Source organism: Sinocyclocheilus anshuiensis, unplaced genomic scaffold, assembly GCF_001515605.1.
Source record: "Sinocyclocheilus anshuiensis isolate Anshui unplaced genomic scaffold, SAMN03320099.WGS_v1.1 scaffold1924, whole genome shotgun sequence".
Classification (NCBI taxonomy): domain Eukaryota; kingdom Metazoa; phylum Chordata; class Actinopteri; order Cypriniformes; family Cyprinidae; genus Sinocyclocheilus; species Sinocyclocheilus anshuiensis.
This window is the reverse complement of record NW_015558721.1, coordinates 383,506-398,275: the sequence shown is the minus strand read 5'-3', so window position 1 is coordinate 398,275 and position 14,770 is coordinate 383,506. Positions and strand designations below refer to the sequence as shown.

Below are 14,770 nucleotides of genomic sequence, written 5' to 3'. Positions count from 1 at the left end.
AAAGGTGCAGTAGGAGATCTTGGAAAATGCTAACTTTAGCCTGATAGCACTGAAAGCGAACGTCCCACCCTCCCTGCAATCGCCGTCCAAAGCCATGTCCCCTGAACACATATACGCTGACAGACCAGAATACCAGAGACAACATTACAATAGGCTACATCAGCGGTTCCCAATTCCAGTCCTCGCGCCCTCTTACTCTGCACATTTCATATGTATCTCTTATCACGTGCGACGTTTGTTCTATTCGACCGTAAGTGCCCTGGGAAATGTACATCACCGGATATTCCGCCATGATTCCAGTTCGAAGCGAGCGAATATGTTCCATATAAAGGGCATTAAAGTGTGCGAGACGTGAATTTAAATAGTATTTCTTTACAGAGGTATATTATGTCACACTTCACACTTCTTTAGTAAGTTTCATCTGTGTGTGAAGACGCTGTGAAGCGCAAATCCATGAATGAATGTTCCGAAGTGAAGTAAACTTCAGATTGGACGAACATTTCTTGGTCCTACGCCTTCCACAGAATATATAAATACAGATAAATACATTTAGACCACTTAACTTAATGATTGCTATCAGGATGTGAAGAGACTTTCAACCAGCATAACAAAAAATGTTTCTGAAGACAATCACCTATTGATAGTTTTCACGTGACGTCACACCCTTATAGGAACGCCCACCTGGAGGGCAAAACGAAGCTTTGCTCCACTGACCGCCAGTTATTTTTACGCAGATTGCATTAAGTAGTAATGTAGTAAGACGCAGATATTAAAAGGCGAAATTCAGTAAACACCTTATTGATTATGTATATTTTGTACAGGCAAGCAGATGAACCCAGAATATAAACACAATGTGCAAAGTTTCATGTTAAATAGTTTCCCATAGAAACCAGTTATAAGGGAAACACTGAACCATTAAGCGGATTGCGTTCATATTCCGGCCTTCTCTGCTTGCCTATGTAAACTATGCATCATTAATATAGAGATTACTAAATTTGATATTTTAATATTACTGTTTTAAATATATTAAGGCACTTTAAGCGTTTTTACAACGTTTTGTGACTGTTTAATGATTTAAATATTGCCGCGGGTGCTTAATATGGATTGCAATTGGCCAAAACTTGCATTTTGTTAACATACCGTTGTTTTATTCTTTTGAGAGGTGACCTAAATATTTGCGGCTGTGAAGCAGATGGAAAATTGACAGGCTTGTGCTGCAGTTCTATGGATGTTTTGCCCTCCAGGCCTTCGAGCCGGTCACGTGACTGAAAGCTATGAATTGCACCTTTAATTCATATTACATATGAGATGAACTATAGACCAAATATATTTTGTATTTATATTCAGTAGATATAAGTTGGATTATGTTGTTATACAACTATGCTTTTGGGAGGTTGTTAGCATGTTGCTACATTGCTGTGTCATAGCTAAGGTGTCATAGCTACTTTCATATGCAGTTCTTATGTTTTAGGTGGTTGGTAGCACGTTGTTATATTACTAAGCAGTTGCTAAGGTGTTCTACGTGGTTGTTAGCACTAAGCACATAGCTACTTTTATATGCAGTTGCTAATGTGTTTTAGGTGGTTGTTAGCATTGTGCTATATTGCTGTGGTAACTAAAGTGCTCTGTGTGGTTGTTAAATTAGTATAGTTTCTATTCTCGTTTAGGAGTTCTGGGTGGTTGTTAGCACATTGCTACATTGCTATGAGGTTGTTAAGGTGTTCTGGAAGGTTGTTAGCACATTGTTACATTTCTTCTATGCAGTTTCTTTGGTGTTCTGGATGGTTGTAAGGACGTTGCTCTGCAGTTGGTCAGGTGTTAAGGATTGGTTCCATTTTATTAACTAGGTGTAAAAAATAAGTCACATGATTTCAGGTATCATTTATGTCAGTAGCACAGACTATGTGGGATGAGTATGCATCATAGTTGCATCATACTCCTTTTTAAAACGAACCGTTCTAGTCAACATTGATTTATTGATTCAAGGGCTTATAAATGAAGTTTAGGAAGCTTCAGGTCCACACGCCATGAGGCTTGAGTTATTGTGTTGAGCTGTTATTCAGCTCCTCCGCTGAGAGCGAAACACTCTAATCTGTGTCAAGGTGCATGACTCCTTACACCAGTGAGTCTGTTTGAAAACAGGCTGGTTTATTTTTTTAACCAGAGAGATGAATGATTGTATTTAATGCTAACTGATTGTTTGTCTGTCAGAGAAGAAATAATGTACAAGTACATCTGGGATTTACTGCACATGCAGAGAAAGCTGCTGGAGAAGACCTGTATCTATATATAGCTGCTGTGTATGTGTGTGTTCTCTTATCTTTGTTACCCTGTCATTGGTTCTGTTCAGGGGATGTCACTGGCACTCATGGAGCCACAAACACACCTGCCGCCAACACTAACAAACAAACAGATCGTGTTATATTCTCATACAAACACGGATAACATGGCACTCTGAATTAAACTCCATTCAGTATTTACCATTCCATCTTCTAGAACAGTGGTTCTCAATTCCAGTCCTGGCGACCCCCTGCTCTGCATATTTTGCATGTCTCTCTTACTGAACACACCTGATTCAGATAACCAGCTTGTTAGAAGAGAGCTCCATGCATGAACTGTGTTCCGATTGACAGGGTTTCTACACAGTGTTCATTGCTCCCTACTCCCTGAGCACAGGAAATCACTTTGCGCTACGCCACTGCCTGCAGCACCTTCACACAGATGAAACTTACTAGAGAAGTGTGACATAAATAAATACAATTTAAATTCATGTCTTGCACGTTTTAATGCCCTTTGAATGGAACATATACGCTCCCTTTGAACTGGAATCATGGTGGAATATCCTTTATAGTCCACTAGAATTTAAAATTATGAGTGCAACAAGGGCCCCTTGTGGTAAAAATGTGTTTGTTTCTTTTCCTTTTCATAATTTTGTCTTTTTTTTTTTTTTTTGATGTTCTCAGATCCCAAATGGTTGTCAACTAACGTCGGAATCCTGACGTGCATCGAATGTTCAGGCATTCACCGGGAGATGGGTGTCCACATCTCACGCATTCAGTCTATGGAGCTAGACAAACTGGGAACCTCTGAACTCTTGGTGTGTTCGATTTATTTATTTTTTTTTCAGTATAGCAAAGGTCTTAAACAGGGTTTCTTTGGCAGTATTGCAGGGGGTCTGCCAATTATTGTTTGATCACAAACTAATTAATGTGACAAAATAAAAAATATAGCCAAATTAACTTTAACCAAAGCTAAAGTTCAGCTAAATGTTTTATTGTCCTTACTACATGTATCAAAATGTATCAAGTTAGTTTAAATTTTAATGTGCAAAACTCTCAATATCCTATTATCATCTTTAACTAAAACATGTTTATGAATTGAAATTAAGCTAAAATAAAATATAAATATTATATGAAAAATGTAAGTTGCCTTGGTAACTAGCTGCAGAAAGTTTAATTTGAAGCACTAAAATTACTAACTGGAAATAAATCAAGACTATTACAACTGTTATAAATATAAATAAAACTAAATAAATAATACAGAATTACAAAAAATGTAACTAAAATAAAAATGAAAACTAAAGAAAAAAATGCTCATTCAAAATATTGTACAATAAAACTATAATAGTATATAAATAATATTAAAACATTTTTTTATGGTTTTACGATGCAAGAAGCATCATAACCAAGTGTAAATACATCAGTATGATACTTATTAATGTTATTATAGGCCAAGCTTAAAATGCAGCACTCAGTTTTATACATTATCTAATAAAAAATAGTCCATGGCCAAACCCTTTAATATTTTAAAATCATATTTCATATAAAACCATTTGGGGTCAGTGCATTAGACAAATGCATAATTGATTTTTCTACATAATTCTACATAATTCATAATTATTCATTTATTTAATGATATTTGAAGAATTAGATATATTGCAATTTAGGCATATTTCATTTTGTTTTCCTGTATTCTTTGCTTTCAGCTGGCCAAGAATGTGGGAAACAATAGTTTTAATGAAATAATGGAGGGAAATCTTCCTTGGCCCTCTCCCAAGCCCACTCCTGCTAGTGACATGTAAGTGCATATAGCAAACATAAAATTAATTGTCATATTATATTTGAGTTTTCTAGTGTATTGAAAATACTTTCCGGTAAATGATAGATTTCCTTTATTTTTAGTTGCTTAAACATTTTTGAATGTTTGGATATTAATGTAAAATCCCATTTTATAAAAATTGTATTTCCCTCTCTTATGTCGATCTTAGGACTGTTCGTAAGGAGTTTATCAATGCTAAGTATGTAGATCATAAGTTCGCAAGAAAAACCTGCAGCTCAGCAGCAGCCAAGATGAGTGAGCTGTTTGAAGCCATCAGGTCACATGACCTGCTAGCTCTCATCCAGGTGTATGCTGAGGGGGTAGAGTTTATGGAACCACTACCTGAAGGAGGACAGGTGAGTGACAGCGTATGAGAGTCAAATCGATCATTAAAGGTGTAGTAACTAGGACAGTGGGAAAATAGGGTCACTTATTCATTTACCATTTCATTTTTATAAAAAAAAAAAAATTGACCCCTGAAAGGAAATATGCCGACCATTTTGGGAGGAGATAGTAGGTCCACAGGGACAGAGTGTATTTATACCTAAACAATTATATGGCATGATCGATGACCCATGCACATCAGACTCTTTGATGAGCACAGATTTTGAGGTCTGGTGAAAATCAGAAAGCAGACACGCTGGATGTGACTTGAATCCTCTGCCTTGATCTTTTCTCAGTTTTCCTCACTGAGGGGTCCGTCATTGTATCAAGTAATGACTGTGATAATGCTGCCACCCGACTCGGAGATGAACAGCTGCTTTTGAGGGGGTGTATTCGGGAAAAAATTCTCAATCTAAAATTATCTCTGTTTCGCTTTTTATGATGTAGCCCAGGGGTCTTCAAATAAAATTGCTTGAGGTCCAGTAATGAACACTCCTCACCAGACGAGGTCTGGACAATTATATACCTAAAAAACATGAATTGATGGTTTTTGCCATTCACCTATATCAGCAGGATATTTACAGTAAGCTCAAATTTAAGACTTTTTAAGACCTGCACAAATAAAATTTAAATAACTGTAAAAAGGTTTAGAGTTCAGATACAGGTTTTCACAAAAACAAAATGTTTTATAAAATAATAAACTTCACATTTCAGCCTTTAAAGGTCCCATATTGTACACCTTTCTGGAGTTTTATTTTAGGTTTTGATGTCCTTAAGAATATATATTTGCGGTATAATTGTCTTTTGTTGTTATGGGCGCGTCTACAGATTTCTTGCCATATGTCTATGTTTCTTGCATCTCACGACTATGTCGTGTATGAAATAATGTCTGTGTGCATGTGTGTAAAACAACAAACTGACGATTTATATATAATCATTTGTAATTGTATATACATTGTTGTGATTAATTGTGGCTGGAACAATAATGTAGCTGTTAAAATAGTTGCCTGCTGAATTGAAATGTATATACATCTTCATCATGACTAGATAGACACGGTGAGTTTGTCTTTACTATACACGTTAGATGTGATCCACCTCATAGTAGCAATCCTGTCAGATCGTCCATCCTTTGAGTGAGAGTGTAACGTTACAGGTTGGCCGATCTGGTTTCGTAGTTAAAGTTAACCTTTTCGACATGTTTCCGTGTTGTCCTTGCTCAGCAAAAGCATGGACGTGATGTTGTCTGGGGGTTTGGCAAAAGGAGAGTGGGACTGTGGGCGGTGCTCGGGGTGGGGACTGAAGGCAGTGACTGTGTAGTTCTGACATCAACTTTTTACGGAAGTCACAACGGTTCGTGAAAAATAGCTAGAACTTTAAGCAGGCTGTGTGCATTTTACTGTGGACTGACTGTTTTGAAACTTATATGGTAGTTAAATAGCCCCTAGACCTCAGTAATCGTGAAAAAAGCCAGGAATTTTCAGTTTTGACAATATGGGACCTTTAAACCATTTTTTAAAAGAAAATAGAGTTACAAGTATCAATTATTATATTAATTGAAACAATTATTATCAATCATTATATTAATTAAATAACATATAAATATATTTTACGTATAAATATAATTTAATTGTTTACATTTTGAATACATTATCTTCTTGTCAGTCCACCAGTTAACATTTACAACTCATTGTAAATGAGTAAAAACATTGGTTGTTTTTCACATTGGTCTGAACAAAAACAGCAGACGGGCTTATTGAAAATGCTAATTCATTCTCTGCCAGCAGGAGTGGCAGAAATATAGTGGTTTCTCCAGTAACGGCAGTACATAATGTATGTACATAAAGCGCAGCAGCTGACTTTGAAACGTGCAGCGCTCATATTTATTCAATGAAGTTTAAGCCAGGGGTCTCCAATTAAGAATTTCTTGTACCATCTGGTACCAAGACTTTTTATGGCCTTAAATTTAAGACTTTCTTTTAAGACTTAAGGACCCGTCAACTTTCCTAATTTTTGAGAATGCCACTGTTTTACACTCGCTGAAAATTTCATCTGTCTGTGCTCTGCCCTCTTCACTAAACGCACGACTGCACATAGTCTGAACATAGCAACAGTTAATTGTAGTAGCAACCCATGGCGCCATAGGACCCAAACGACTCTACTGATCTGACCTTGATGTGCTTGATATAAATTTGATTTTATTAGAAATTAGCATTTGGCATTTATTTATTTCCTCGTGTCAAAATGCTTTGCGGTCCGGATTTGGACCGGAATCTGCTAGTTGGCGATTCCTGATGTAGCCTATTGCCCGAGCATAAGCTGATTTCGGGTTATCTTTTGTTGAATCCTCAAACATGAAGCAGTGTCCATGGCTATGTCAGTGACACTATTAGCCAGATATGTTAGTGGATCTTCATCAATACATTACATAAAACAATTGAAGTTACAATATACATACATTACTATTCAAAAGTTTGGGGTCAGTCTTTTTGAAAGTCCCTTATAACTACCAAGGCTGCTTTTATTTTATTTGATCGAAAACAAAGTAAAAACAGCAATATTGTGAAATATTTTTTTACAATTTCAAATAACTGTTTTATATTTTAATACATCTGAAAATGACATTTTACATTTTTTGTCTTAATTGTCACATGATCCTTCGGAAATCATTCTTATATGGCAATTTTCTGCACAAAAACATTTATTATTATTATTATTAATGTAAAAAAAAACAAACAAAAAAAAAAACAGTTGTCCTGCTATATTTTGTATAAATATTTTTGTGGTAACCATGGATTTTTTTTCTGGATTCTTTGATGAATAGAAAGATCAAAAGAACAGTATTTATTTGAAATAGAAATCTTTTATAACAATATACAGTAGATTTTTTGACAGTCTTCACTGTCACTTTTGATTAATTTAATGTATTTTTGCTCAATAAAAGTGTTGACCTTGTTTCCATCAGCAGATTTTTTTTAAATTTTTTTAAATATATATATATTTTAATTTAAATAAATTATTTATTAAAAAATTCTTTCCTTTAAAATACCATGCAAAGAGAAATTCTACCACCACTTTTTAAGCTACTTAAAAAAAATTTAAATAATAACAATAATAATAATAAAGTAAGTCAGTTTATTTTGAAAATGAGTCATACATTTAAAAAAAAAAAACAGGAATTAAATAAGATTTATTTTTCAGTTAACACAATGATAATAGGTTTCTTTTTTTTATTATTTCTTTTTTTATTTATGTTTTTTTTTTATTTGTGCTTCTGTGTTATAGGAAGGAGGAGAGACTGCATTGCACTACGCTGTGAGGACAGGTGACCACACCTCACTGCACCTGGTTGACTTCCTTGTCCAGAACAGGTATGGAACACCAGCCTATAACCACAAAAACCTGGGAGCAGACACTCCTGGCCATGTTTTTATTATCAATTTTTGCAGTGAATGATCCTTCATTTTAAGCAGTCACCTCTTGTTGCATTCCATCACTATTATCATAAAGAGCTTCATGATTAACCAGGATGAGTTTTTATGTGTTTTTTATTTAGGATGGCAGGTGTTCATGTATGAGCACCAGCACTTTTGAAGGGATTATTATGCAGATAATAGAGTAATTTAAGTTCAACTTTTGCTCAATTTGCTCTCTAGTGTGTGGATTAAAGTTGCATAACAGCATTATAAGATCGGGTCATGCCTGGGCCAGAAATATACTTGACTCACATCCTAGTAAATAATCATAATTCGATTTCCCTGAGAACTGGAACACTGAAACTATTCCAGGTTTGCATTAAAGGTTGACTCAAGAGAAATATGGCAGCATAAGGGAAATAAATCCAACCCAGATAACTGGAATTGTTTTATTTTTTGGACAGCATGGCTCACGCCTCACTTGCTCCCCGATTACATCTGAAAGATATTGTGCTCCGAGTTCATTCCGTGGCAAAGTTTGCACTGTGATAAATTTAATATTAGGTTAATGTTTTCGCAATTTCTGTACAGTTATACAATATTAATCAGTACATTAATATTGATATGAATGTGTTTAAAATGTGATGTTATTTTCTGTTAACACTTTGTTTCCATAAAAAGGTTGGGGTCTGTAAAATGTCTCTTATAGTCACCAAAGACTACATAGAAAAAAATACAATAAAAAAAAAACATAATATTGTGAAGTATTATTAAAAATTTTAATCAATATTTCTTCTTATATTTTAAAATTAATTTGTGGTGGCAAACCTGAATTTTCAACAGTCATTATTAGTCTTCAGTGTCACATGATCCTTCAGAATTCTTTCTAATTTGCTGATTTGGTTCTCAAGAAACATTTCTTATTGTTATTGATATTGAAAACAGTTGTGCTGCTTAATATTTTTACAGAAACCAGGATTCTTTAATGAAATTTCAGGATTCAGAATCAGATTTCAGGATTCTTTAGTGAATAGAAAGTTCTAAAGAACAACATTATTATTATTATTATTATTATTATTATTTTGTGACAATGTAAAAGTTTTTACTGTCCTTTTTTATTTTAATGCATCCTTGCTGAATAAATATATTAATTTCTTGATTTCAAAAACATTTTTACTGACTCCAAACCATTTAAACTGTAGTGTACTGAATGCGGAAGGAAAGCTTAGTCATATTATACATGTCTTTGTAAATTCCACAGTGATTCTTCAGTTGTCCCCACAGTCATGTCCACCGGTTGTGTTAATCTGTCTTTAATATTTACTAAACATTTAGGATTTTTTCCTCATTGTCTTTCCAGTATTGTTGCAAATTCCTTTTTATTTCATTCTGGCAGCTGACAGTCTACTAACTAAATATTTCACAATATAACTAGTAAATTTCCTGACATGCAGTTGCATTATGGGCTTTAATGTGTTTTATGGAACACAGATGCTCATTTCAACTTGATTGTAGTAATCAATTATATCAAACATAATTTTTTATATGTATACAGGTGGACATTCACATATTCATTGACACTACACAGAAATATGTTTGACACACCATCTGAGAATCTCCATGCAGAATCAAATGAACACTGATACTGGGCAAAGTGGAAATTAGCATTATCCTTTCAGAACTTAGATTAGACCCTGAATTTTACTGTGTAGCGCTAATCACTACAGAAAATGTTCAAGCTGAACTTAAGTCTGAGTCAGGGAAATATATGAATTTGCTGTCATAGAGAGCGGGGATATGCTGGTGTAGATGTGTAGCCTGTTTTGTTTTCCTTTGTTGTGATTCACACTAGGTAAACAGAACTGGGTCATTTACTTGCTCTCTCCCCATGTTTGCCGTTTAGTCACTGCTGACCCAAATTCAAAAGTGTGAAGTGGTTCATTAAGAGTGAAAATCTTGTTAATGTCAGCCTCAGTTAAAGATTTGAATTGCAATAAAGCACACTTTGGAGATATGCTCAGATGATTTTGTTAACATGTTAACAAGACCATAGTTTTGTGCCAAAATTGATGCAGGTTGGATTTTGATACATGTTATTTTGCTTTATGTAGGAAGTTTTGAGTTCTAATACTTAGTGTGTTTTTAATAGTACAATAAACTCTTACATGTCAGAAGATCAATAAAAATTTGATTCTTCATATCTCTGTCTCCAGTGGGAATCTGGATAAACAGACGGAGAGGGGAAACACTGCCCTGCACTACTGTTGCCTGTATGAGAAACATGAATGCCTCAAACTACTGCTGAGAGGCAAACCAGCTACTGATATCAGTGAGTTACACATGCATGTGCAGTTTTACCAGATTTACTGCACTTCTTTACTTTCCACTTATTATGCCTTTATAATATGCTTAATTGTATACAAACATGTAGGCATGGACAATAAATCAGTACCATACTGATAATTGGCCATTAAAAAATGTATTTATTTTATTTTTGTATTATTATTATGCTATATAATTGACTTTTTAAAAATGTTAATAACTTGTATTAATTAATTAATTAGATTTTTTTTTTCTTCAAAATGAATATTAATTTTTCATACTGCAATTTATGATGCTTAAATTCATTCAAAAATTCTAAAATCAAACCAACAAAAGAACAATAATATGTAAGTGCTGTGACAAGTCCCGGTTAGTCTAATAAATAAAATAATTAATAAAAGAAAAAAGTCGATAGAATAGAAAAAGGGTTGTGGCATTTAAAATGAATGAATTTAGATTTTTAGGGGGTTTCTTTGTTTGGTAGTTTGTTTATTTAGACAAAACAGTCTAGAATTATAATGTTGGTAATTTATGTGTAATTGACAGCAACATAAAAATAAAATAATTGTCATCTTATCATATAAGCCAGAATCCCTGATTACATATACTGTATATTTACCAACGCTTAGCCACCACATTGTTTCATGATAGACATTATGTATCATTTCTGATATGTGGGACCTTATGTTTCAGCCAATCAGAATGGAGAAACAGCTCTGGATGTGGCCAGGCGGTTGAAGATCATTCAGTGTGAGGAAGCGGTGAGTAACTTCTGGGTCAGATGATATAATCCTTCCTTTCAAAACACTTAATACATGTCCGAAAATATGTCCTTCATGATCAAAGAACAGTAGGGGCAGCAAAAATGTGGTAAAGGCCCCAGGGTGTTCAAATGTGGCTGTTTTTGAAGATCTGACTCATATTTGTGCATGTGTGTGCTTCAGCTGGCACAAGCCACTGCAGGAAAATTTAATCTTAAAGTCCATGTGGAATATGAATGGAATCTCAGACTGGAGGAACTTGACGAGAGTGACGATGATCTGGATGACAAAGTAACACATTCCCCCTTGAACCTCTCTTAAAATATTCAAACTTATGTGACTCACTGACTGAAAAAACTCCACATTGTTTATCATTCCCAGCCCAGTCCCATTAAGAAGGATCGTTCTCCCCGGCCCCAGAGTTTCTGTCACTCGTACAGTCTGTCTCCTCATGACAAGCTCTCTCTGCCTGGTTTCACTGGTCAGCGTGATAAGCAGCGCCTTTCATACACTTCACTCTCCAATCAGATGTACAGCGTTTCTACTGATTGCCCGTCCTCTCCAGTCTCAGATGCTCCACCTCTGCCTCCTAGGAATGCAGGCAAAGGTAAACCAGAAACTCAAAGCCGATCAAATGCAAAAAACTTGAACATAACACTTGTTCTAACCAGTCTTGCGTATTAATAATTAAATATATTAATTTATGTTATAAATTCTATTTATATTCATATAAGCTGTTTATGAACATATTAATCTAGCTCTTAGCTTCTGTAATTTTAGTTCAGTTTGTAATCCTAAAACCTGTACAGTAAACTAAAAAAAACAAACAGCAAAACTGTTAACAGCTGTAACAAATATCTGTGTGGTTTTTATCTCATCTCTGTTGCTTTGCACAGACTCCAGCTGTGCTTACTTTTTCTTTTGATACTTTTTTTTATGGTTTAACTTTCTGATATGTCATTGTATTAATAGGCAAACCTATGTAAAATATCATCCAGTCTTTTTCCATCTTTTTCTTCATTCTCTCTCTGTATTTTTCTAATTTTCTCGTCTCTTGCAGCTCCTCCTCTGGCTTTCCTTGGCTCTCATTCCCACTATGCTACTCTGGCTAGCACTCGTCAATACATCAGTGACTATCTTTTTTTTATTTGCATAAACCTCTCCTGCTTATTTAATCTGTTTAATGACCTTATTCTGTGATCGTACGGCTGTGTCTGAAACTGAAGGCTGCTGCATCGCAGTAAACTAAATGTTTTTATATGAAAGTACACTACCATACAAATGTTTTGAGGGCAGTAAGACATTTTTTCTTAAGGAAATGGATACTTTTAAATATAAAGGACTATTAAATTGATCAAAAGTGACAATTTAGACATGACATTGTAATGTTACAAAATATGTCATATATGTCATATATTTCAAATAAATGCTGTTCTTTTAAAAGTTCTACTCGTTAAAGAATCCTAAAAAATGTATTTCCACAAAAATATAAAGCAACACAACTGTTTTCAACAATAATAATAAATAAAAAAATTGTTGAGTACCAAATCAGCATATTAGAGTGATTTCTGATGGATCATGTGACAATGAAGACTGGAGTAATGGCTGCTGAAAATTCAGCTTTGCCATCACAGGAATAAATTACAACTATAATAATTATTTATTTATTTTATTTTTTAATATATCACCGATCACAAACTTTTGAAAGGTAGTGTACCTACTAAAGAAACTAATTTCAGATGATTTGAAAATGATGAAGAACACATTGAAATGAGCATTAGAAAATACATGTATTATTCAAAAAAAATATATAAAATGAAATATAACATTAACAAATTACTATCATAGGCGGTGAATACAAATGCTGACAAGATAAAAGCTTCTTAGTAGATGGCATGTTGTGCATAAATTGGATTCGGATGTGCCTTGATGCCTTTATACTTCTAGATGCTGCATACTTCTGGTTTTGGACTATACAATCACTCAAACCACCATCACTGTGTCGTGGTCACTAACATTTCTTATATGCAAGTTTAGCAGACAAATCAGATTCAGTACATCCAATTTACTTTTCACTTGATGATTCTGCTACAGTTAATCTGTTTTAGTACATAGATGATTTGACTTTCCTTAGTAACAACTAAAGTGCAGAATTTGCTGAAGTTGTTAACTTGCTGCGTTTGCTTACATCCCATCCCTTTCCTGGTCCTCTCTGACTGAGTTTTTCACTGGCTATTGACTGTCAAAATATGTAACATCGAATAGACCATCCATGAGAATAAACCTTACTCAACTTTTTTGTGGTGTCTCGATGTCCTTCTCCAATTTAAGTCACTCATCTCTAGTTTCTCCACTTCCACTTTAAGTACCCCACTTACCTGGCCTGCTTCAGTTTCAGTAGCAATTGTCATCTTATCCAAGTGGTTACCCACACTCTCATTCTTTCCCTTTATTTACTTATCTTTCTATCCTGCCGTCCTTCCTCCTGTATCTTCCACAGAGCCCATGTTAAATGGACAGTATCCATTCTTCCCCGTGACATCACTGCATGTTCTTGTTTTATGTTTGTTTTCCCTCCAGCCCCTCCATTGTCAAACCTGCCCCCCTCCAACCCTGCCGCACAGACCCCCGCTAGTGGCAGCTCCACCCTGTCAAAGAAGAGGCCACCTCCCCCTCCCCCTGGACACAAACGCACTCTATCCGACCCCCCCACCTCTCTCTCACACACCCCGTTCAGTAAAGGTGGGCTATACTTAGTCAACAACTCTAGGTTGAATTACAAAACTAATGTTTCTGGTGTTTATTTTTGTCCAGGTTTTCATTTACTCCGATCAACATAGAATGGATTTGATTTTTCTATTTATATGAGACGTTTTCAATTGAAACACCAATTTAGTTGTTTTTAAATAACATTCTAGCAAGAAATTACGGTCTTTTGGTTAATTTCAGATCAATCCTTAGTAGCTGTTTTTACCATCCCCAGGCATCCTGCATTTACTTTTGGTTTAGTTGCTACAATATATTACCAGATCATTTGCATCCCATTCATTCTGTGGTGTTGTTACATGTTAAACTCCATAACATTTTAAATATGAAAACCAATATTGAGAGGACAATATTGCCAATGAAAGCCTCGGCCTAATGACCCATCCCTAACCTTTTGACCTCTGCATTGTGTCCTGCCCCAGTGGTTTGCATGTTTCTTAACATTTTGGGTAATGGGAAAGAGAAAGGCATGGCAAAATAATGGTCTGAGTTTTATTAATAGGTGAAAGACATACTTGAATGCATTGCATCTTGCCATGATCTGTTTGGATATAACCCATCTAAATTAAGTTGTTGATTGAAATAATAATTGCATAATTTGAGATGCATAATACCATTATTGTGTGTGGCCTTGCGCTAATGTGTTACCTTTCTGCTGTCTTAATAAAGTTTGCTTTACTATACTGAGTCTAAACAAAGCCATAAAGTGACATTTGCAGAAAGAATTCCTGGAGATTTTCACATGTACACAACAAACTTACATGTGTAAATATGCATGTTGCTTATACTTAAATGCATTTTAGTTTATGTGCGCTACAGTTCAAAATTTTGCGTTCAGTATTATATATATTTTTTTCCTTGTTTCTGAAAACATCAGTTTACATAAGAATGTTAAGCGTAGGGCTGTTGCGATAATCGCAATATTGTAATATCGCGATACTGAAAAGCCAACCGCAGAGTATATATTATTATTTTTAATGCAGTGAGCATAAAATAATTTCAAAAACATTTTAAAAAATCTTACTG

At 34.8% G+C, this 14,770-nt stretch overlaps 1 protein-coding gene across 5 annotated transcripts in view; it reads left to right on the top strand.

The window, feature by feature from the left end:
* Positions 1 to 14,770, top strand: part of LOC107681460 (arf-GAP with SH3 domain, ANK repeat and PH domain-containing protein 1-like) — a 109,870-nt gene that overhangs the window by 91,219 nt on the left and 3,881 nt on the right. For 2 of the 5 annotated variants that reach the window (XM_016477763.1, XM_016477762.1), the window contains 9 exons: positions 2,964 to 3,097; positions 3,986 to 4,077; positions 4,268 to 4,454; positions 7,765 to 7,850; positions 10,109 to 10,224; positions 10,911 to 10,978; positions 11,162 to 11,269; positions 11,360 to 11,585; positions 13,559 to 13,720. In XM_016477763.1, coding sequence (XP_016333249.1) covers positions 2,964 to 3,097; positions 3,986 to 4,077; positions 4,268 to 4,454; positions 7,765 to 7,850; positions 10,109 to 10,224; positions 10,911 to 10,978; positions 11,162 to 11,269; positions 11,360 to 11,585; positions 13,559 to 13,720 — 1,179 coding nt within the window. Of the gene's footprint in view, positions 1 to 2,963; positions 3,098 to 3,985; positions 4,078 to 4,267; positions 4,455 to 7,764; positions 7,851 to 10,108; positions 10,225 to 10,910; positions 10,979 to 11,161; positions 11,270 to 11,359; positions 11,586 to 12,038; positions 12,108 to 13,558; positions 13,721 to 14,770 lie in introns of all 5 variants that reach the window. The other 3 variants (XM_016477766.1, XM_016477765.1, XM_016477764.1) reach the window with 2 other exon arrangements.